We start from the raw sequence: 23,582 nt of genomic DNA on the forward strand, positions 1-23,582 counted from the left end.
ACATGTGGTCACTAGGAGCAACATTTGGTAAAGGCTGGAAGACATTTGTAAAAGAAGTGGTTGACTGAGTGGAAAGCTTTTTTTAACGTTGGAAAATCTGTGCGTAGGCAGAAATATGTATGGATAGAATCCAGTGCATGAATTATGTGCAAAAACTTAAAATACAATACAAAAAAACAAAAACAAAAAAAACAGTTCCTCCTTGGCAGATGACCAAGATTTCTTACATTTTATTGATGTATGTTTAGTGGTTTTGAGATGCCCTGCTAACAAACAATCAAGCATGATAATAATGAAAGAGAACAGACGCTTGTCTTCAGCCCACCAGCGTACGAGTGTGAGTGCCCGGGTAAAACACGGAGCGCGGCACAGTGTACCTCGACATATTAAGATACAACAGGGGACTCATTACTGTATCCATTTTGCTTCAGCTGTTTCCTCCATTCTCTCCAAGGTGAAGTATTGGATTTGCTCTCTGGAATCTGTTTAGCCGCAAGCTTTCCTCATTATTTATCATTTCTGAGGACAGAGTAATTGATTGTGGCGCTGAGAGAAAACCACAGGCAAACAGATAAGTAATTACACACTTGTTTTATGGAAATACTTCTCATTTCGATTACTAAACCACACAAAAGTATTCATAATCACGTCCATAAATGTTAAACTGTATGGAGACCCAGGGAATATGTGATATCTGGCTGGTTGATGAGGACAGGGGGATGTATACTCTCCGAGAGGAGAGGTAGGAAATTGAAAAATAATCTCTGCTATTTTAAAAGTTTTTGTCTGGGAAGAAGATAAGGGACAGAAGTTGTGATAGAAATGAAAAAGAATTCTATAGTGAAGTTAAAATTAAACAGACCATATGGAGACTCTGTTTCTGCATTGCCCCAAGTGATACCTGCAAACGATTTCACACAGGCGTCTCCCTCTAATGGGACCGTGTCGTCGTAGCCAACTCGTTTTTACATACCTTCAAACTGAAAATTTGCATGCACCATACTGACAGAGACAAAAAGACAATGAGCATTTTTAACCCTGTGGGGTTTGTCAATGCATCGACAAAACAGCCAAAAATCCCTTCGACAGAGAGACAGCAACGCGTCCTGCCTGTCCAAGCCTGTCCAAGCCTGGTTTGGCATCTGTGCGCCTGCATCAGCAGCGTTTCATCACCTCAGCGCTCAGCACTGTAGCATCCAGGACCAGAGTGTCCTCGTCGACGTCAGAAGGCCTTTTTCCACTGATCCCTTTGCTGTGAGGCACAGCGTGATCTCTCAAGCCCTGTTCCTTCACCTCTGTGTGCCAAGCCTCTCACCACTGAAGGGTGAGGGTGATAGCTGGACTAACTACCTCAGTTTGTGTTGTGACAAGGTGGATGGCCTTCTATGTCACAAACAAGCATTCTCTCACCATGACTGTGTTACAAACACTTTTTTTTTGCTATTTTTTTTGTTATTTTTTGAAGCAACATAACCATTTTCCATAAATAAACTCCCCACCCACCACACTGGTATGGTAGAATTTAAAAATAGAAAAAATAAATTCAAATCGGTAAGGTATTACAACCAGCATGCTATTTGTCAAAACACTTTTCATAGATAATTATTAGATCATTTTAATTACTATAATATAGGTATAGGAATATTGTGACTTTTTCAGTGCATTATTCAGCGCAAAAAATATTTTGTTGTCATTTCATACCTTAATTAATTTTCGATGGCTAGCGAACATCAATACTAACCTAATTATTATTGTTTAAATTAACAGTTAACTTGACAATGGCAGGGGCAATTATGGAACTAGATTTATTGTGCCCATGGACGTAACCGTGCATTCTTTAGGGGGTATGTCTTCCTTTAATAACTGGGAGTTCTGCTAATATTTTCTCTCCATCCCCACCTTCTTGCAGCATCCAGCATTTAAAAGACGACACAGTGTAGTGTGAGTTTGCAAATCTTGGCATGGCTGTCAGTGCTGCTAAAAAGGTTTAAAATCAAAAATTGAATCGAATCGTGACTGTAAAATCAAAAGTCAGATTGAATCGTGAGTTTGGAGAATCATGACGCCTCTGCTCTCAACAGATCTATCTCTTTCTATTTACAATTTAATTTGATTTATATCCGTTTGTTTAGGAAAACGTGTGAACTTCCCTTCCAGTTTTACACCTGGCTGCACACATCGCCACATCGGAGCAGCCGCTAAGTTAAAAAATTATCATTATTTTAAACTCAGTAACGATGCCCCAGACTAAAGATTTTCATTGGCGACTTGTAGTAGTCAAGTCGACCAGTAGTTGCATGTTTATGATATTAACTTAATAATGTAAATATATATTTTGGGGGGGCACAAAGTTAGCCACCTATTAAATATTGATGGGAAAAGCAGTAATGATTCTGAAAGTGTTTGAACAACTAATAAGGACGCTGAACATGTAGTTCAACACGGTGTCTAACTTGTCTGTAACTTGCTGTAAAGTCGTTCCTTGAACGCTTCACGCCTCCTGTCCCTGTCTGAACCCACCGTGTCTTCATCGACCCTGGAGTCTGTCACCTCAGTGCTATATTCTATATCCCAGTCTAATAGCAACAGTGCACCAGTGGCTACAGTGTTACATGAGAAAGGGTCTGTGTTGCAACACTCCTCTGGGCCGAACATTGAGGTGCATCTCCCAAATGGAGTTTGAGTTGTTTTTCTTTCTCCTGTGACTAATGGATAAATTAAAACGTGGTTGACTAAGAGTTTTGGCACGGGATAGTTGACTATTAGGGGGCAGCCGTAGAACTAAACTGACTTTGGTCAGGATTGATGACTTGTGTCTTAATGACACATTTTGATATACGTAATACTTTGAAGTTAACTCCAGAAAAAGGCCATGCAGCAGAAACAAAAAAATGCTCAGATGCTGACTGTGTGCACATTTGGATATAAATAGGAGCTTGTACAGGCACAGCCTCACAGATGAACAACAAATTGACCATTACTAGGTTTTTTTTCCCCATCTATCCATCACCTGAAATAGCTTATTGTTATCCATGGATAAGGTTCTTGTAGGGCTTCTCAGTTTTTCTGTAGACCTTTCCACACGACTGCTTTAAATGGACACAGCCCAGTTTACACCTGGCACAGTTGGGCTTCACTATCATCTGGAAGAAATTTGTTCCCAATCCCATCCAAGAAGTGCACTGTGAGAGAGATTCTGCCACATTCTGGCTCCCTGTCACGAGGCGTGATGCTGCTCACCTGCCCACGTTTATGCATTCTGCTTTAGCAGGCTGGTTATTGCCTGTGGCCTGTGACGCTCAACACTTCGCCATGTCATGCTGTCAGTGTCAAGGCAGAGGGTATCATACCTGATGATGGGGATGATAGACGGAGAGCACAGGTTATATAGAATACCAAACATGTGAATAGGATCATACTGACAGCTGACTGGAAGTGACCCTGGATACCAGCAGGTGGAATGCTGTTTAAAAAAAAAACACTGGTGTTCTCCTCTGAGAGTTCTCTGACAGCTCCGGTGTGCACAGTGTAGTCAGCACCCGCACCGATATGGTGGTGGTTATGTGGACTGTAACTATGTTACTACAAATTTGAGGTACTTACTTTACATTTTTATTTTAATCTCCTGCCATGTTATGCAGTACTTTTACTCCAGTACAAACTCTTTTGGTGCTTTTTCATACTGGAGACTGGTATGCAACACTTTGCTGTACTGCTATGCATTTGTCCTAAAATTGTTAAATTCATAGTTAAGCAAAATAACATTTTTAGTCACAGTGTTATGCATTTTATGAAATGTATCGATCCAAAACTACTAATTATTTGGACAGTAATCTCAGTTATACATGTGCTCCACTGCAGATTTTTTTTACTCCGCTGTATTTATTTTCTGCTACTAGTTCCTTTACAAATTGCAAATTTCAACAATCATTTAGTCAATTTTCATTCAATATGACATTTCATGTTTCCAGCTGATGACGTTCTCACTGTGGAGAAAATGACAAGCAGATTTATCAATAATCAGCATAATCATTAGGTGCAGCCTTTTTACAAAGTAATTCAAAATGAGCTCCATCTCGACCAAATACAACAGTAAAATCCTGGTTTTTACATCAATGCATGAGTCATAATAATCTGATGATATAATAAAAAACAGTCAGAGGGGACATTGTTCTGTATTCAGTACGTTTACCTGCTTTGAAGCAGGTCAAAATGAAAACTTGAAGCTGCAATCATCACATTCTGATTTCATCAATATCCTGCAAAAACAGTGTTTTAGTGTCACTTCAAACATATTTCTTAAATATATGAGACACAAAGTGAGCGAGACATGCAGACAAGACTTCATGGAGTCTTAAATACAACAGAAACTAAAAGATTCAATAATACCACTAAATATACGTTTCAGCCAGCGTAGAGAGCGATTGAGGGAAAGAGATTAGACAAACTTTGGCCCTTATTATCAGTACCTGAGCTGTAGACGTCTTATCGTAATGAAAACCACTCCAATGATAGACTGGAATATCGCAGCAAATTTAAAGGTAGAATATGCAGGATTTGTCAGTTACTGTTTGTAAATGCACCAGATAGATAGCTGAATGTTGAGCCTCATTCCCAGGTTGTCAAATACTGAGGCCTTGGATTAGTAAAGCCCCCGTAGCAAAGCAAAAATAATGAGAAAATAAGAAAATCCAGGCAGAGGCCAGAGTCTCTGCAGATACAGACAACACCACACACTTCTAGTGGGTCATAAATGACGATTGAGAGGAATTACTTTTACATGAGTCTAGAAGCCTGCGTTGTTTTTTTTCTTCTTCTTTTTAGGAAAGTCCAAGACCAAAGATGTGCAATAACAGTTTCTAACATGAGCAACTCAGCTTATTTTTTTTTACTTTACTGTTGTCACTGCCAACTCTTACCACCATTTTAATAACTTATATTGGTGCATCATGATTGAATGAGCCAGTCATTTATTATGTATTGAGTTTTTTCTGGTTACCGCAGTACGCGTGTCAAAGGAGAGACAGAAATGTGTTTTATCCTGCTCCTCCGTATTTCTAAAGACAACAAATATGATCAACTATGAACTCCCTATGTACATTTATTATTGATTTGGTTTCCTGGATTTCATGAATTACTGTGAATGCTACAATTGATAAAAACTACGCCATGGTTAAATATTTATATTCCTGTAGGCTATATGTTTCATTACTCTGTGTGTGACCTACTAACCAACTCATACCAAAATATGCTCATTTCTGTATCATCTGTATCATTATTTTAAAAAAAGAATACAAAAAGAGAGGGGAAATAATAATTATATGATCCAGTTACACTTTTGTAGCCTAAAAGAACAAAGAACTCAAGTCGAAAAGACAGATGGCAGGGTGTTTCTGCCAGGGCATAGCAAAAATAATGTTCTTACTTTAGGTTCTCTTGGGTATACATTCCTTTTCTGTATTACTCACTCTATATATTATATTATTTTATTCCATGTGATTCATAATACATAATGTGATTACCTCAGTGAATAGATAAAGATGTGTTATGCAGTGTTAACACAATAGTTCAGTGACTTTATTTCCATATGTGATGTCTCCTCCATAATGAATGAAAAAGGAAAAACTAATTTGGTCAAGAAAAAAGCACTGAACTCCCTGAAGTTAGCTGTCCATCTCAAATCAAAGCTTGTCTTGCACCACTTTCTGTATTGTCTTCAGTTGAAAGCTTAGGGGTACAGCCTTGCGAAAGCCTGGCGAAAACAAAGACAGGTGCTTATAACTTCTTGTCACTGGAAAAATCTTCATCATCAAACGATGCGGCGCGTTGAGTGAGTCTCTCCCACAGGAAATCTATTGATAATCAGTTCTCCACCCAAAACCCCTTTAGCTGCTGTAAGAATTGAGCACAATAACTAATATTAATTTATACTTTCCCTGTTATAATCAAATTGGACAAAACACCGGTGGGAATCTAACAAAATCAGACAAAAAGATGAAGCATGGAGATGCTTCAGGGAGGCACATTTGTCTTGTTTACAGTCCCACACCTGCCAGTGACAGACATCTCATCATCACACCAACTTTAGTCAGAAAATGAGTCACGGTTGGTTCCTGATGTGGCCTGCTTGTTTGTCTGATGCATAAAGAAACCTTTGGTTGATGGTTGCAACTAACCTTTTTTATTAATCAGTTGATTGTCTGGTGCATATCAGAGCTGTATCGACTAGTTCAAAGCTTCAAAGCTTCATTAACAGTGTTGACCTTCAAACTTTAAATTTACATTTGAACTCTCACAGAATTTTGTTTGAGGAAGTTTTTTGAGTGATTATGTCATGAAATATTATGTTAGACGTTTAAAGATTCATTTTGAAACCTCAATAGAATCTTCAAATGAATAAAAAAAAAAACATTTGGTGAAGCCTAGAACAGAGAATACTAGAAAACAGTCAACAGTTTCTGTTAATTACGGAATGATTAGGAAACCTTTAAGAAATCTTTACATAAAGAGATGGACCAGAGATTTGTAACACTTTGTTAATGGTTAATAATTAGTTTGTAAAGCATCTATAAATGTTGTTTGGATGGCTATTATAAAGTTGCAAATGATGATTATAATACCTTACATACTTAGGTAATATTGTGTTGCGTTGCACTGCGTTATGAACACATTTGAACTTACCTAAGTAACATACTTATTTTAATCCAAAGCATGATCTTCTCCTTAACATACCCAAGTTGTGTTTGTGCCTTTAATTTGAAAGTCAACTGATGAGTCTAAAACTTTATAGCTACTGCATAAAAAATGTGTAAATTGTGTATACTTATTATTTGAATGTTTATTATCAGTAAATTATTACCTAATATTCTGCTTCAGTCCATATTTGTTGGCATGTAGCCTTTCAAAAACAACATTTTCACTGTGGTGAAAAAACACCAACCTGTATTAACACGGCGATCCAGCAGCACTGTTACAGCACCATAAATTACATTTTGGATGAAACTGAAGAGTTATATTCAATAAAGAAAACTGATTTAATAAAAAAAAAAAAAAAAAAAGCTCAACTCAAGTCACAATGCGATGAATTACTTTATTCAAATTAAGAATTTGTTCAAGGATTTTTAATTTTTTAGGGCAATTTGAAAACCTCAATAGAAGCTTCAAATGTAAAAAAAAAAAAAAAAAAAAAGATTTTCAGTAGAGCACTAGTCTATAAAATATCAGAAAATAGTGCAAAATACTCATCACAATCCAAAACTCAAAGATATCCGGTTTACTGTTATGGAAAGTAAAAAAACAGCATCTTGTCACACTTGAGAAGCTGGTAAAATAAAATGTTCAGCTCCAGAGGGTTCTGGTTCTGTTCACGGACCTAGAGTTACGATGCATAACCACTGTTTTCCAAGTCAGTAGCCAATCCACCCAAATCAATAAGACATCCTGTAAGAAGGATGTGGGAAAGAGTCCTTCCCCCACAATGCACCAGGACCCCTATCAAAGCCCCGATGAATGCCATATTATGTACAGCACACAGCCATGATATCATTGACTGTAACTGTTAATATGCTCAGTGTGAAATGTATTCTGTTCTCTTGACCCAGCGCTGAGCTAATTAACTTATTAGGAGCAGAGGGCAGCGTAGAATCCTGCATTCAGGGGTCCCTGCAGGAATTAAGTTTAACATCCCTTAGTTAGACCTTCTAACTCTCAGCGCTAAGCCTCTCACCTCTCAGCTCAGTGTGCCCACCATCCAATTAAATCCAGAAAGCTGTTTCTACAGCTGGGAGAAAAGGACCAGTGCAACAGCCGTGCTCAGCATGCTGTTGAAATGTTTGACATTTTCACATTGTCCTCATAACAATTACTATTACTTAGGCAAACACTAAGATCTCTTTTTTTGCATGCGTTCTGTGGGGGTCTGAGTGTTTCAGTGCATGTGTTTATTTGTGCAATATTTGTTTTCTATATTCCCATGCCCATGTGTATTTACATTACTTTGTTTATATGCTTCATTATTCTGTGTGAATTTTCTAATCAGTTTACCCTTAGTTGAGCCTTAGCTTGTCTCTCTGTGGGTCACTAATGAGAGCTGTTGTCTGAAGCCAGCTTATCAGAGACCCCGTGTAATAGTCAGCATTTTTCTAACAAGTTTGAATCTTAAAACAGTGAATAATCCACCGACCGTGTTTGTTGTTTTAGTTTAGTTTAGTTGTGCCCTACTTGCATGCTGGTAATTAACTGAGATGGGCTGTAGAGATGCACAGAGACGTCATTATTTATATCTATATCTGTTCAACCAACAAAATTATCTGTCTCTGTATCAGTAGTAATAACAAACATTCAGATAGAAGAAAAATCTGCTTCCATTGCATTATTTCTGCTTTCCTGAATAACAGATTCATGGGCTGCATTTCATTTAAATGTATTCAAAATATGTCTACTTTTGAGTATGTTGGAATTTGCATTATGCTTAGCATAAAAAATAAGATGTAATCTTTAATAAAGCACCAGGCTTTAATGTAAACCCATTTGCAGCTGCATAAGACACCGAGGGCTGTCGTATAGAGTCTAAAGAGGGTGAGGTTTGCATATGGAGGAGGTAGGGTGGATTGACTGCTCAAACAAACCCAGTACTGTAACCCAGGAGTCCGGGGCTCATGTCTCGTGTGAAAACCAAAACCTTATTAAAAGTTGTAAGGTACATAATGTTACATGCACCACTTGACTTTCGTCGAGTCGCTTCAGTGACACATGACTTTGTTCATGTGACTTTTGTCTCGTGAGTTGCTTCACTGATGTCACATGATGTACGTAACATAGCTATTGTAACCCCAAACACAGTTTTATCCTAAACCTATGCAGACTGTGTGTGTTTCACAACCTTAACCACGCCTTAAAAATGGCTTTCTGGCAATGTCATGTGCAGCCACTAAAGGGCACCTTGTGCTTCAGAGTCAGACGTCCAGGAGTGGTGACAAATCATCAGTATGTGGAGAGCTGGGATGATAATGGGCTGAAGATTCAGTTCTATGATGTACAAAAATTAGCAGAGCCAATCAAGTCAATGAAGGCAGGTTAAGATCAGACCCATATTGAGGCTATTAAATGCCAAAAATGTGATAATATCAGTTCGTATGTTTGTACTTTCAAATGACAAAGTAATTTCATTAAAAACAATTTTCCAGCAGTTGGTAGTTTATTGACATTACATTACTTAGATGAGCAAGTTTTGTAACTTGTAACAAGATACTTTATGATGTATTTGTGTCCATCTCTGGTCATAAACAATGGAGCAGATGACTGATACAGTCCTTTGCAGGCTCACCTGACACACACGCATCTTGTTAGAGTATTTCAATACATTATGCATTGATGCCAGTGACAGTTGAAGGAACTGAACAGCATACATATTACGACTGAGGGGGCCACTGAGGACGCTCAAGCTTTGAATTTCACCAGAGGAAGCTTCTACTTGAAGGAAGACACTTATAAACAGCACAAGTATTTAGAAGTGTGTTTACAATGATTTGAAATTCCTTTGGACGCCCCTTTCCCACCTCCACGCACACACATTTATTCTTCCGCACAAATATTTAGTCTTCTCTCATCATTTCCACCCCCCCACTCTCCCTCTCTCATTTGCGCACGGCTTCGTTTTGCAGCAATAATTTCCTGCTTAGAGGTAAAATTCAGCTGATCCCTGGGAACAGAAGATTTCGTGAACTCCGCTGGTCCTCCTCTGATGACGTCTATGTGTCTAACTTACTCAGTGAGGCTTAGGGAGATGATGTTGTAGATCCAGCGCACCCTCTACCTCCCCTCTGGAAACCCCGCCGAAACACAGAGTACAGAGCTAATGACTGATGAGCCCTTTGACACGGAAATGCTTGACATGCTCCTCGGGGTCCGGACTAAAGACTTCCCTAACAAGCTCTCACACACTCACCCAGGGCCATATTAAATCCAAACTTTGGCACCTTTCCTAATTACTGAGAACATACCCGGAGCCAAGAGCCTCTTCCTAACCTGGGCTGAACTCCCCTCTGCAGCGCAGCGTCCCTTGAGTATGGGATGATATATGAAATGCAGAATTCAAATTAGGCTGACAGAGAGCAATTACTGGGGAAGGAAGATCCCTTACTCTTTGGGAAAAAAAGCATCAAAATCCAGATACAGTATACGTGAATGTTTTATCCACTTTTTCTCATTCATGCGAGCTCTGTCCACCTCCCTCACCTCCCACTTTCTCTTTATTATCCCTCTTTCTTATTTCTCACTGGAACACAGGTCTTAGGTAATTTTCAGTTTCTCTCCATCTGACTCACATTTTATCACTCTGCTTCTCTCTTTTTATTCCTCTCCCTGTGTGTGTTATATGTGCACAAAGAATAGATGGTTATTTCCACTACATTGCTATCAGTGGGGTCTAATTTATGACACCCATAGAGAAGAGAGCCCTATTAAAAGTCTATTTACAGTCAAACGGCAGGATCACCAAAAGCAATGAAGATGCTTTAACTGCTGTTGACATCAACTAAATGTTATGAGGCCACAATTTCAGGTCCACATGAGGCAGTTGTGAGTAAACAACATGAGACAATTTGAAGCTCTTTTTGCAGGGGTGTAAATATAAACAGTGCAGTCAGTGTGGTTGCACTGGGCCCCATGGTGTGTGTGTGTGTAGGGGGGCTGTCCAGCAAAATGCTGGGCAAAGAACAGGCTGTTGCAAGTGTGTGCATAGGTCTTTTAAGGAATAAGGCAGTGTGTGATGTGCATGCAGGGTGCAAGTGAGGGAGAGCGAGAAGCAGGCTGAGAGTGACAGTGCTGCTAACGGAGTAGAAGCTGTCAGTCTGGCAGTAAATGTACAGTATACAGTAGGGTATTTGGTCAGTAGGTTAGAGAGTGTATCAGTTAATAAATGCTGGAGCTTCTCAAGATCAGGGAAAGGCATGTCTGTTATTTCCCAACTGCTAGAAAAGTGAAGGAGGTTGGCCCCGAAGTAAGCTGAGCAGAAAAGGCAAACAGTGAGGTTGTTTCCCTTTCTGAAGCGTTGTAATCCAGCAGTGACCTGCAGCATCTTTTTTTAGAGGGTTTGTAAAATAAATCCATAATGATAAATCCAACACTGAATGTGTTCAGTGATTATTTACCCATAGTTTTCTATTGTTGTTGTTGTTAGCATGATGTTACCTGTCCACTGGCAATCCCAAGATGCCTTTGGTTGAGTCTGTCGACCAATCAGAGGCTGTGTTCCTGACATGTGTGCGACAGCGCTGATTCATAGATGTATTATTAGTTTGACATGCTGATCTCAAACGCTTTTCGCAATCGAATAACATGAGATTGACCCTTTAAATGCTGGTGATGATGGTAAGAGATCAACCCTGCAGTAGGCATCACATGACCACGATATTGCAGTAATGATGAAGATTTCACACTAAATTGATTTATTAATGATGGTTTTGTTTCTTTTTCTTTTTTTTGTAAAATAGTCAGGAGCAGTCTATAACAGAATTATTCTTATTACATAAAAACTCAAACTAAAACTGTAAATAAACTATTTTTAAAAAGTGCTCAATTAAATGGAAAATATCTTATTTTCTTTGTTTTTTTCTTGTCATATTAAGATATGTTGTGTATATGTTGTTGTCCAGTGTCAAGACTCTATTTGATAATTTGACCAAACGATACATAAACTGTAGCTAGTTTAGGTGCAAAAAAAAATACCTGTCAAGACTGACAAGCTGAGCCCACGGACCACCATCCTGGCAGCACTGCAGCAGTTTGGCTGGGATCAGCATCAACGCTGCCATGAGTGGTGTGTCAACAACCAGGCAGCAGGTAACGTTAGGATAGCAGTGTGTGTGTGTGTGTGTGTGTGAGAGAGAGAGTGTGGGACAATCATAACTAAATTACTAGCTTTTTGTGAATTCATGTTTTCTATTCCCCCAAATTAATTTAATACATCACATTGAGATACCTGCACATGTACAACACCTCTGCACATATTTATATTAGTTTATTCTGCAGCCAACAAGTACCAAGTTATTGTGAGGAAAACATTATTTATGACTTTTCCTGCACTCAGTGACACTGATTGTTCAGTGTTTATTACATCCATTAATCAATCAATGCTCCCACCCGCCCGTCTATCTGTTCATTCATTCAGTCAGCGTTGCCTCGCTTCCTCATTAATGTATAGTACAGCCAACAAGGTACGTTAATAGATATGTGTAAACTATTGTGATGCTGAGGGCTGTTGATTGCACTGCTGATGGGTTGGGTTAATTATTCTGAGCACAGGAGTCGCACATCTTTCCTGAATTAGGCTGGATTAATTGAAAGCTCTCCAGCATGTCTCTGTAAGTGGCTGTCCAATCTGTTAGTCTGTGTCCTCTCATTTCATCTCTCTATCCGTCATGATCAGCTGCTGTAATCAACTGCTCAAGTCTCCTCTCCCCTCTTAAAGCTTTTTCCATTTTTATACGTCTTGTATCATTAGCTTATCAACCCCTTTCTCCTCACATTATGGCAGAATATGTTTGCTGAAAAACCTTCTTTGTAATGCACTTGGAAAATCAATTATAACTCTGTAACACAATACTGCACATTTCCCCTCCCATCTCCACTCCTTTGCTTCCTTCCTCCTCCTCTCCTGCGCTCGCTATCATCCTGTTTGTGTGTAAGCACGTCAGAGCCATCAAGTGGGCTTTGTGTCTTATGTTCGCCCCAGGACATCTTTTTGGGTTGAGCACCAAATTCAATCTCAGCTCCCCAATCAGAGGTAGTAAAAACCCGTCCATCGCTGCAGCCTCAAAAGCGGCTTCAGCCCTGCTTGGTCAGATAAATCTTAGTAGCTCATCCTTCTCGTATACTCTTTTCATCCCGGACCCCCCAGTGGCCCACATTAGAGCCTGCAGATGGCCAGGGGAGATTTAGGAGCTGCAATCCATCAATGTAATGTAGCCTGAACCACTGGACGGCCGCCCCGCTAACCTCTCCTCCAGCTGGACTGTGCCGCCCCCCTTCAGGCCCGCTTCAGCCAAGCTTGGCCCACTTTAGTAAAACTTTGGCCCCGCTTTGGCCTCTTCATGCCCGGTGCCAAAGTCGGCTCTCTTCTTGACTCTCATTGTAATCACAGGTCAGCCAAGCGGCTCCTACTTGACAGGGTCGACTAATCGTCTCATCCTGGCTGTAAGGTTTGATGCTTGCTCCTGTCGCACAGACATGGGCAGTATTTCAATTACATGTATTTCAAATAGATATTAAAGGTATAGTATGCAACATTTTCCTAAAAAAAACCAGCATGTAGACTCCACATAATTAATATGCTAGGGTAAGCTTACTGAATGACACTAACAAAAAACAGAAGAAACCACCAACTTGCCTTAAAACCTAAACAAGAGAATAGAATCAGTGAGATTGACGCCACAAATGCCTAAAATGTGATATCAGTTTGTATATACCAGTGTTTTTCATACATTTGATGAGCAAGTATCTGTAATTTCTGACAAGATACTTTTTGATGTACTTGTGCTCATCTCTGCTGTCGCATAAGTAAATGATCTGAGCACCGTTCTGTCTGCCTATTCCGTCACTTACACTAACAAGACGGCGTTTGTTATGCTGCCAGACATCTGTTGCGGAGTGTTTAGCTCTCCCCTCAGAGAGTGCAAGGATAAAACAAGTTTCATTTGATGGCACAATGATGTCTTATTTTAATACGAGTCATAAAAGTTAACGCTCTTATTATTCGAACAAAGAAGGACAGGCTCTCCCTGGTGGCCTGTGACAAACACTGAAAAAGACACCTACATCGACTGAGCTCAGGACATGTCTCTTAACACCCTGCCTGTTTATCAGAACGCCTGCAACATTTAACCTTGATACATCTAAATGAAAGCCCCGGTTAACAGAAAGCAAGATTAAGTGCTTTCTTCCTCCTGTGATGAACTCCTGATATTCTCTTCCTGCTATTCTTCAGTGGCAGTGAGTTTTGTTTTATCTGACGTGATCTGAAACCGCAAAATCATTAATTTCGGGGGTTTGCTTATTTTTTTTCCCTCCTCCTGTTGTAATGCGAGGTGTTCTATGTATCCCCATTTCTAGGATTGATAACGTGCGATGCACCACTTGGAAACAATACAGCGTCTCTAGCACACCCCTCTAAAATAAATGGTCTTCTTCCTGCTCCAGGCTGTCTGATAGACACAGACTGAGATTGGTTCTGTTGAATAAGAGATGAATCTCTCTGGGTGTCACCATGCCGCTACGACCTCTGAAATATCATTATCTACAGGGGAGGGAGGTTAACTTCTCTAATATAGCCTGAATACAAGAGAGGGATGCCACAAGTGAACATGAGCCTGCTTTATTACCAGTATATCTCAGGAAAAGGTGTGTTTTTCTGCTGCCACGGTGGTATATGCAGTATCTCCGACTCCAAACACACCTAATGACATAATCTGTTTTCTACAAATATGATGTGCAGCCTGAGGGGTAATTGCTATGTTTCAGTTTTTGATTATACTGAAAAATAAAATAAGGCAACTTAATCTTGCACTTGAACCATCCAATGAGTGGATCATACAGTGCAGTGTGCATTTCAGCATGGAGTGTTTGCCAAGTCCTTGAGCTTTTGGGCAGACGTTACAGTATTTAGTGTTGTTTACCACTGACCAGTATTCACATCAATAAGCTTTCTTATTAATATGCTCCTGATATTCTTACATTAATACCGTTAAACTAATTAAAATATCTTGTTTACTTCATCATAAGTCAAATACAACAACATGCATTTGTATGAAATCAAGGTAACTTGCTCTAGCAACTTGATAATATTATGATGATCACATCATAGGATTACCTGGAAATAAATAATTTATTGACAGCTAATTTGGAATCATAGCTTAATTCATTCATATTTCACTCAAGGTCTGAAACAGACTGAATAAATAATTCAGTCAGAGTGGATGTGGGTTGGCTGCAGGCATTTCTCCAGTGGCTTACTGTTGGTTGGAGAAACAGAGAAGCGCAGATGATATTGAAGCGTCTCCTGCAGCGCTCAAGTCTAACATTTGCAGTGAACTCCCCTACGGGCGGAGACGGAGGGATTATTGTTTTATTTGTTGATCACACTTTTCAGCTGAGCCCACTGTAAGCTATATCAGATTGATGATGTTGAGTCAGAGGATCAATGGAAAGATTTTTATCCTGCAGTTGTGATTGTTTTTGATCTAGGTTCTGTTTGCTTAGATACTAACTAATAGCACAGGAGATAGCCTCATAAATTCTAACTAATTCATCCCTCTTGGAAACAAGACAGAAATTCAAAAGGCTATTTGAAGTAATCAATTAAGTGGATAGTTTGGATTATTTAAGGTTGGGTTGTGTGAGGTACTTATCCATATTAAGCGTAGTTCCTACAGTAGATGCTGGTCGGCACAGCCCAACTCTGGAGAGGCAGAAAGGAGTACTAGAAGGGAGGCTAAGCAATGCACTGCTGTGCAGAGGATCCCCCTGAAATAATCCTTATAAGTTTAAGTGTAGGTTATATGTTGAATATCTTCAGTAATTTAATTTGCCCTCAGACAGCCTTTTTTGATGGGAAACCACTGTTATGTAAGCCAAATATTGGCCTCTCCAAACCAACCAAACTCCATTAGTAAAATGAGTAATTTTAATTCACAGAACAGCCTCTGGTCCACCACTGATCAGTTAGTTAGTTTGTGTTATTGTGTGACTTCAGTGAATCCAAACTATCATTTTAAAACACAGAAGTCCCACAATAACACGAACAAACTAACAGATCGAGGCGGCGGTAGCTCAGCAACTCCTGCGTTCTGTGAGGTGAAATTACTGATTTAGCCTGTGGAGCTTGGTTGGTTTGGAGAGAGTGATATTTAAGCTTATATAACATCGAAAAGGCTCTCTGATAGCAAGCTAAAGTGATGAAAATATTCTAAATCAAGGTCCTGATTCGATTTGATTTTTCTATTTAAACATTTTGTTTTAGCACTGAAGGCTATAGCATTCTGCTTCTGATTGCTCTTGTCATTTCACCCCATGTCAAGTAATCTGACTACCCTGAGAACTGAGATTTGACCACAAGACTGAACTGTTTTTACTTTGACACTTTGACCTGAAGTCACTGAGTTCTGTCTGATTTTTGTGTCCTCTGTCTCTTCTGTCAGGGATGCACACTGTGGCCCCAAAAGGTTTCCACTGTCCTGACCCCGAGAGAAACTGCAACCCTTGTCTGGACGCAGCCAAAGCCTGCAACCTCAACGGCAGCTGCAAGAGGCAACGCTCCGCCTACATCGCTACCTGCAGCAAAGAGGACCCCAACAAGGGTGAAACCTGCAGCAAGAAGCGCTGCCACAAAGCCCTGAGGTTGTTCCTGGACCGCGTGCCCGCCGAGTTCAGCCATCGGCTGCTCTTCTGCCCCTGCCAGAGTGAGGGCTGCGCAGAACGGCGCAGGCAGACAATCGTGCCTGATTGCTCCTATAAAGATAAGGAGAAACCCAACTGTCTGGAGCTACGGAGAGTCTGCCGCCAGGACTCGCTCTGCAGGTAAAGGGAAGGGAAATGGTGGGGGGGTTTTGGGATCTGAAAGGCAAAAGAAGGGCATCATTTTTGATGGAAGTGAGAAATTATTGCACTAGTTATCAAAAGGAAATCACATAGAATAGTAGTCTAAATGTGTGTGATTTTGGTTAAAGAGATAGTTCCAAGATACAGTAGTTATGAGGAATTTTCAAGTTTTTCCCCTCTTTCCCAGAGTCAGAAATAGAACAAATGCCTTTGGACCAATTTTAAGTATTTGGTGCAGTTTGAAGTTATTTCAATCAGCATTATTACACTCTTGCAAATATGGGTTCCAAAGGGGTTCTCAATGAAGGGCTGATGTTTCACCCAGAACCTTTTGCTTCTGAAGAACTCTTTTTTCAAGAAAGGATTTATCCTCAGCCCACTGAATGTGCTCTAGATAAAACTTTTGGAACATAAAAAGGTTCACAGTAGAACCATCTTGGTGTGTTCTACATAAAACCCTTCAAACCCATCAAACCCATTTAAAAAGGTCCTCTGTCTATGGGATCAAAGAACACATAATGATCTTATGGAGATCCAGGAACTGGACAAAACTAATCAAGTAAAATATGGGGGTGGCTTTTTCCATCCTTTGTATGAGGCCCATAGTCTCAGACTTTGAAAACTTCTGTCCTATACTGTATGTTTGTAGTGCACGGGGTGGCAGGGCAGACATTAATTTTATGTGCATGCTTGTCTGTGTGTGTTTGTTTTTGTGCATTTTTGTTTTGTCGCTTTGATGGACAGATTTTAGCACCGTGGTTATGAGATGCGCCACCGCCAAACACATCTAAAGATTCATTATCATCTCCTTATATTCATGGAAATTGTGCAAAAAGAAAATTGAATCCATGCGTTAGAGAGAGTTCCTGTTTGATGGTAATTTCCTGCCTGCCATGGCATCCTAAAGTTGTATATTTATCCGCTGTAACTTTGCCAGTGAAGTAATTAGACTTTCAGGGGAGCGCTGGCTATTAGATGGAGGATGAAGATGTGAGGCTAAGTTGAAGGGACAACGCTCAATTAAGCTGAACAAAACATTAGTGGATCACGTTGGCTGCATGGGGCCTCTATTGGATTCAAGCGGCCGGATTCAATTCACACCTACCCAGCCGTGACATGTTTCCTTGTGTTAGTGCTGCTGAGAGCAGGTGAAACACAGTGGTTGTACTATCAGCCAAATCAGCTGTCAAGATCTCTTTACCCCTCAGACCATGTGCTACGTCTGGCTATGTCTGGGTGAAGGAGGTATGCTCTGCGTTCATTAGTCTAATAGCATAAAAAATGTGGGACATTTGAATAATTCTAAGCATTTAAAAGCTCATTTATGAACCTAATGAAGTTTGACCAAGTGTTAGACCCTTGAAAGCTCGATACTAAAAATAACACTCGTGATGTGAGAATTATCAGAAGGGGAACCTTTGGGGCACTTTTTCATGTCCCAGTGTGACAGATGACTAGACAGCTGATACAATTCACCGACAGTCAGTCACGGGTCTTGACACAGTTTATGGCTGTCCAACCTCTGTAGCCACTGAAGATGACAGCACCTTCCCTGGTTCGTTAATTACTCTAACTGCCTGAAAATTAGACGCCGCTGCTTCCTCAGTAAAGTATTTTAAATGATTGTCACTGTTTGCTTTAATTCGACAAATCTGGAATGGGTTTTGTTAGGTCACTTGAGTGAATAATATGTTATCCTGACTTCAGTCATTGAAATTCCTCTCCCCTTTACATACGTCAATCTAACAGCAAATCACTCGTTCAAATACCTTTTAAGAATGCATTGCTTAAGCAGCTGATCAATACTCCAGTGTTGGTCATGTAGAGCATCTTGTTCCCTGGTGATGGCCCCTGAGACTAATTGTGAGACTAATTTGTCCTTATTCAACCTTCCAGTCACTCGGTAAGCAGAGTCAGAAAAGAATGCACATCATAATGAATGTTTGAGAAGATTTGAACGAGCACTTTCTCAAAGGTAAAATATATAGAATTGTTTGTTAACAGCATTCAAAGTTGCCCCCTCCTCTCCAGCTCAGTGAACAAGAAAGGGAGATAGACCTATAAACTGAATGGAGTGAGTGAAAAAAGCAGCGAATCTGAGAAATAAAACGTTTCACAGCTGTTATTTTCTAATGCACAAATATACATGCCCACAGCTCAGCACAACACCGGATTTTGTGTGAATACATCCGAAGCAATCCTCAGTCTGCTCTGCCTGTGTGTGTGTGTGCGTGTGTGTGTGTGTGTGTGTGTGTGCGTGCAGAACTCTTTCTGCAGCTCTCAGCAGGGGAAAGAGACGGAGAATGCGATGTAACCGTTGGTTGCTACGTTTTTTATTGAGTCCCGACCTCAGAACCTGTGCACTGTATTGGCTGGGATCCATGCACCACTGCCAAATAGGCTGAAGCCCAGAAGCATCCTAAGCACAGCAAAACATAAGAAAATGAGAAAATACAGGCAGAGTGCAGGGTCAGTGCAGATGCACACACCACCACACACTTCAGGTGATGATTTAAAAGGATTATGTTTGCCCATACACCGTGTTTAAGGAAAATGTTGTATATTATGGCTTTTATGTAACACAGTTAGAGGTGCACGTCATGCACATAACACAACACAAATGTGATGTTGTATGTGAATAGTGATAGACCTATTAATCAGTCAGCCAATCGATCTGACCGATTGAAGATAGCATTTTGAGATAATCGGCATTGGCTGATGCCTGCGCTCATGAGCTGAAAAACCATGATGTCTGCAGACAGATCTGCAGGCAGCCTCGTCAGTGTGGCCGCTGTGGAATGATGTAAGCGCTCTCCATCATAACCCAGTGTACTTCATTTCATAAAAATTCCATCTAAATTAATATATTATTGGCTAAGATAATCCAGTATATTCAGTTGTAGTGTATATGGAAAAATGGAATTACATGACATGGCTTTTCTTTCTTTCTTTTTTTTTTTTTTAATATCAGCATTATATATTGGGCCTCAGCTGCCCTGATATCTTAAACATACAGTATATAAATTCAGCCAGTAGGGGTCTCTCATATTAAAACAATACCAAAAGACGTAGTTTGATGATGTCGTGAAGTGGCGTGGGAACGTGGGAGTTGTTGTCTTCACTTTTAAACAACCACCACCACTAATCTAAGTGTAAAAACATTTTTGCGCCACTTTTGTATCAGCCTACTTTTTGTTTTGCTGATTTGGATGACTAGACAGAATCATTTGTATCTGTAAGAGGTTAGGATGATTTACAGTCAGATTAAAATTTAAATTAGTGTTGCTCTTCATGCACAACAATTCCTTGTGAGAAGTATATCTATGCTGCGTCACATTTATCCTGTTTCTATTGAGGTTAGCAGCTGTCGAGGCTGAGTGTTAATGGCGAAAAGCCAATTCCTCTCCACCAGCACTAAATCCAACCAGCATGCTGCTAAAGGAGGGTAGCTCTATCAGCCTCCTCTCCGATTTATGATTGTCTTAATAATTACCTGCTTGCCTGCATTGTGTAATCTGTTTTCAGGCTGAGTTGCTTTCTCTGACCTTTAGGCCCTCAGGTGTCTGCTGTGCACCTCCTTATTGAGAAAGATGAAATAGAACGTTAAAGCTCATTATCTGTAGCTGCGTAATGCCCCACTGAGGTCAGCAGCTCGATGAGCGCACACACACTCATACAGTACGGACACACGGCGGCCTTCACTGACAGCCATTCAGCAGTCACGCACACTACACACACACTCACTCACAACCACTTTGAGCCTGAACGTGACTCTAATAATCTGCTATTTGGGTGGTGCATTCTCCTGCAGTGAGTAAGTGCTGCCATGCAAGAGAATGTCACCACGATTCAATTAGACTGAGATGTCATTGGTCAGTGCTGTGCTGAAAATGTTCTCTGATTGGTGATTTTATCCTGCCTGGAGGTGTCCACAATCACCACCGTACTGTGAGATATTCTTAACGCGTCCTCTGTCTGTCTCAGTGTCCTCTGTCTGTTACATGATGTCAGACATCCTCACAGGACGGGTCTGTGTCCTGGAAGACCTTGGAAGTGCTGTTTTCTTACCTTATTTGCTCCGATAATTTATTGAGACATTGCATCAACCAGCACGTTATGTTCTTGATTTGTCCTGTTCCTTCAGTATGTGGTACAAGCAAATTGAATTTAAAACTTATTTGGCATGCTAATGTGCACAAAGTCTACAAATTAGGGTTTATTTTGTGCAACCTTGGTAAACGCAATCCTAGAAAGAGCTTTCCAAAAACTTTTGCAACACAGTAGTGGCAGCACACTCAAGTACAACTCCAGAGGAAACTTTCCCTGGCTCCATTCTCCTCCCTCTCAGAGATGTGTTGATAAAAGCAGGGGAAGATCATTCAACGACAGGCCTGTTTCCCCCTGGGTACGCCTGTCTGACTCCAAAGAGGGGAAACACAGTTAGCCCAAGCCTATTTCATTTTAACACAAGGGACGGATTGAGAGCGGAGGAGGAGGAGGAGGAGGAGGACGAGGGAATGGGAGGAGGAAGAGAAGGAAGGAGGGAGAGATAATGAGACAGAGAAAGGGAGGGTCGCAGAATCGATCTGGGCTGTAAAGCTACTGCGGCGGGTTGGAGGTCAGTGTTTTGGTCACACAGCTATGGATCTCTGCAGCAGACTCTGCAGGCCATCTCAAAGACGAGCTTAACTCCCTGCAACACACTCCGATGAAGAAAGGGTCACGGCTCAAAACACGCCCAAGTCAAAACGGATTTAAAAATGTAGACTCACCTATTTCATTATTTATTTTTAGACTCTGAGAGGCCAGCAGTTTCTTGCTTTTGCGCTGTGAAAATGCCTTCAAATACTCTCTTTTTTTTTTAGTTTTACCTTGAGCACATCGGATGCCAGATTGGCTGTGATTTCACCTTTGGAGACTGTTCAGATTGTTCCAGGTGGAGCCCAGAGCTCAATCAAACAAAAAATAAATATTTGAAAGGGTTTCAAATGTATAATTTTGGCGTGGGCTTATGTGGCATATTGCACTGGAAGATTTCATACTCCTCCCTGTCTCTGTGGAGGCAATTGTTGACATACTCTGGAGATCTAGGGACTGTAGATGGACAGAGAACAAGCATTAAATGGAGCAGATCGTATTTCTTACACCTGGTTGTACTTCTGCTGCAGTTATTGCGTTTATTTTCTTCCATAATCCTGCACAAACAGACTGAAACAGACATTGCTGTGTTTGTTACTGTTCTCCTCCCTCGTCTCCTCACAGCTTCTCCTCTCTGTTCTCACCATCCTTCCAATGGATCCAACATCTATTCATGAGGGACTGCTGAGTCCACAGAGTGACAATAGGCTATATTTGGATGTGCCATTCTGGGCAGTGGAGTGTGAGCATGTGTGCATGTATCCAAGCAGAGGCAGGAAGTAACTAAGTACAAATACTTTACGTCTTACTTATTTAAGTGGAGTTTTCTTGTGTCTTAACTTCACTCAGTTTATTTTATTTATTTTTGCATTACTGTGCACCACCTTTCCAACATCAAACCTAAATGGATGGGACAATAAAGAAAAAGATTTTCCCTGGTTGATGCATCAGTGCATATCATGTATAACATATCATGTACAACAGACGTAACAGGATAAAAACAACAAAAAGCAACAAGACAAAACAACAATATGTAACGAGACGAAAATGATGAAAAGAATGCCATAAAATGAAAACGCCATAACAAGACGTAACAAGACAAAAATGATGTTAAAAACATGGCCTGGTAGCTCAGCGCGCCATATACTGAGGCTGAGTCCTCTGCAGCAGCTGTGGGTTCGACTCCCGCCTCCCGCCTGCAGCCCTTTGTTGTGTTTGTTCCCCCATTTTCTCTTCCCATTTCCTGTCATATAAATTAAAGGTATAAAATCCCAAAAATATATATTTAAAAAAAATTACCTGACAAAAAAATGGCGTAAAAGACATAACAAGACAGAAACAACATAATAATACCTAACAAGACTAAAATGACATAATGAGACGAAAATAACATAACAATATATAACAAGACGAAAACAACGTAACAAGGTAAAAACAATGTAAAAGAGGTAAAATGACAAAAAATTATGTAAAAGACGTAAAAAGACAGAAAGGATGAAAAAAATAAGTATAATTTGAGTATATTTCAGAGGCTGTGCTTTTTTTTTTTTAACTTTTACTTGAGTACAGAAGATGAATCAGTAATTCTATTTTTACAAGAGTCTTTTTTTACACAAGTATCTGTACTTCTACTTAAGTAAAGAATGTATGTACTTTTGCCACCTCTGTATGCAAGCAAGTAGAGAAACTCCTCCATCCATTTCCATGTCAGATCGTGCAACACAAGCCCAATGAAGCTGAACCCAAAGAGCATTGAGTTGTATATATGTACTGTATTGATTGTCTGAGCGATCAATGCAACACTTCTATCTTTGATTTATATCCCCTGGTCTCCGGGCTCACTGGGTGCTCTGTGATTGAGTTCTTTGGCCACTGGTTATCAAAGTGGGAAGCTGAGAGACAATCGATCACTGTACAGGTAACCTGACCCAGTTTGGAAGATGTACTGTACCAGGTCGCCTTTGCTTACAGAAAACTCACAGGATACTCTCTCTCTCTCTTTTACACTCACTCGCACACACATGCACACACACACACACACACACACACACACACTGCCCTAAATCAACAGTCTGCTCTGTTGTATCTGACAACTCAAGCCTCCACTGAGGGAGAACAGTGTAGGGAGAACGCCCGGCCCAGATGGCATTACTCGGTAGCTTCTGAGACGAAGCTGAAAGAAATCAGGATGTTGTTGCACTTTTATCATCAGTTCCTCTCTCTCACTTTCACTCACACACACACTTTTTGGCTCTCGTACATGTGAGGACCCCCACTGTATTCCCTGGCCGCTAATCCTTCCCTAACCTAATGTTCACACACATACGGTCCGCCCTCTGTGATATACTGTA

At 40.4% G+C, this 23,582-nt stretch overlaps 1 protein-coding gene across 1 annotated transcript in view; it reads left to right on the forward strand.

Annotated features, from left to right (window-relative positions):
• The window catches only part of LOC146320003 (GDNF family receptor alpha-2-like), an 87,365-nt gene that overhangs the window by 32,931 nt on the left and 30,852 nt on the right, over nucleotides 1-23,582 (forward strand). Inside the window, exon 4 of the mRNA XM_084728127.1 lies at nucleotides 16,194-16,572. Coding sequence (XP_084584253.1) covers nucleotides 16,194-16,572 — 379 coding nt within the window. The remainder of the gene's footprint in view (nucleotides 1-16,193; nucleotides 16,573-23,582) is intronic.

The sequence above is a fragment of the Lutjanus erythropterus genome, chromosome 10 (assembly GCF_056507025.1).
Source record: "Lutjanus erythropterus isolate fLutEry1 chromosome 10, fLutEry1.hap2, whole genome shotgun sequence".
In the NCBI taxonomy this organism is placed as follows: domain Eukaryota; kingdom Metazoa; phylum Chordata; class Actinopteri; order Lutjaniformes; family Lutjanidae; genus Lutjanus; species Lutjanus erythropterus.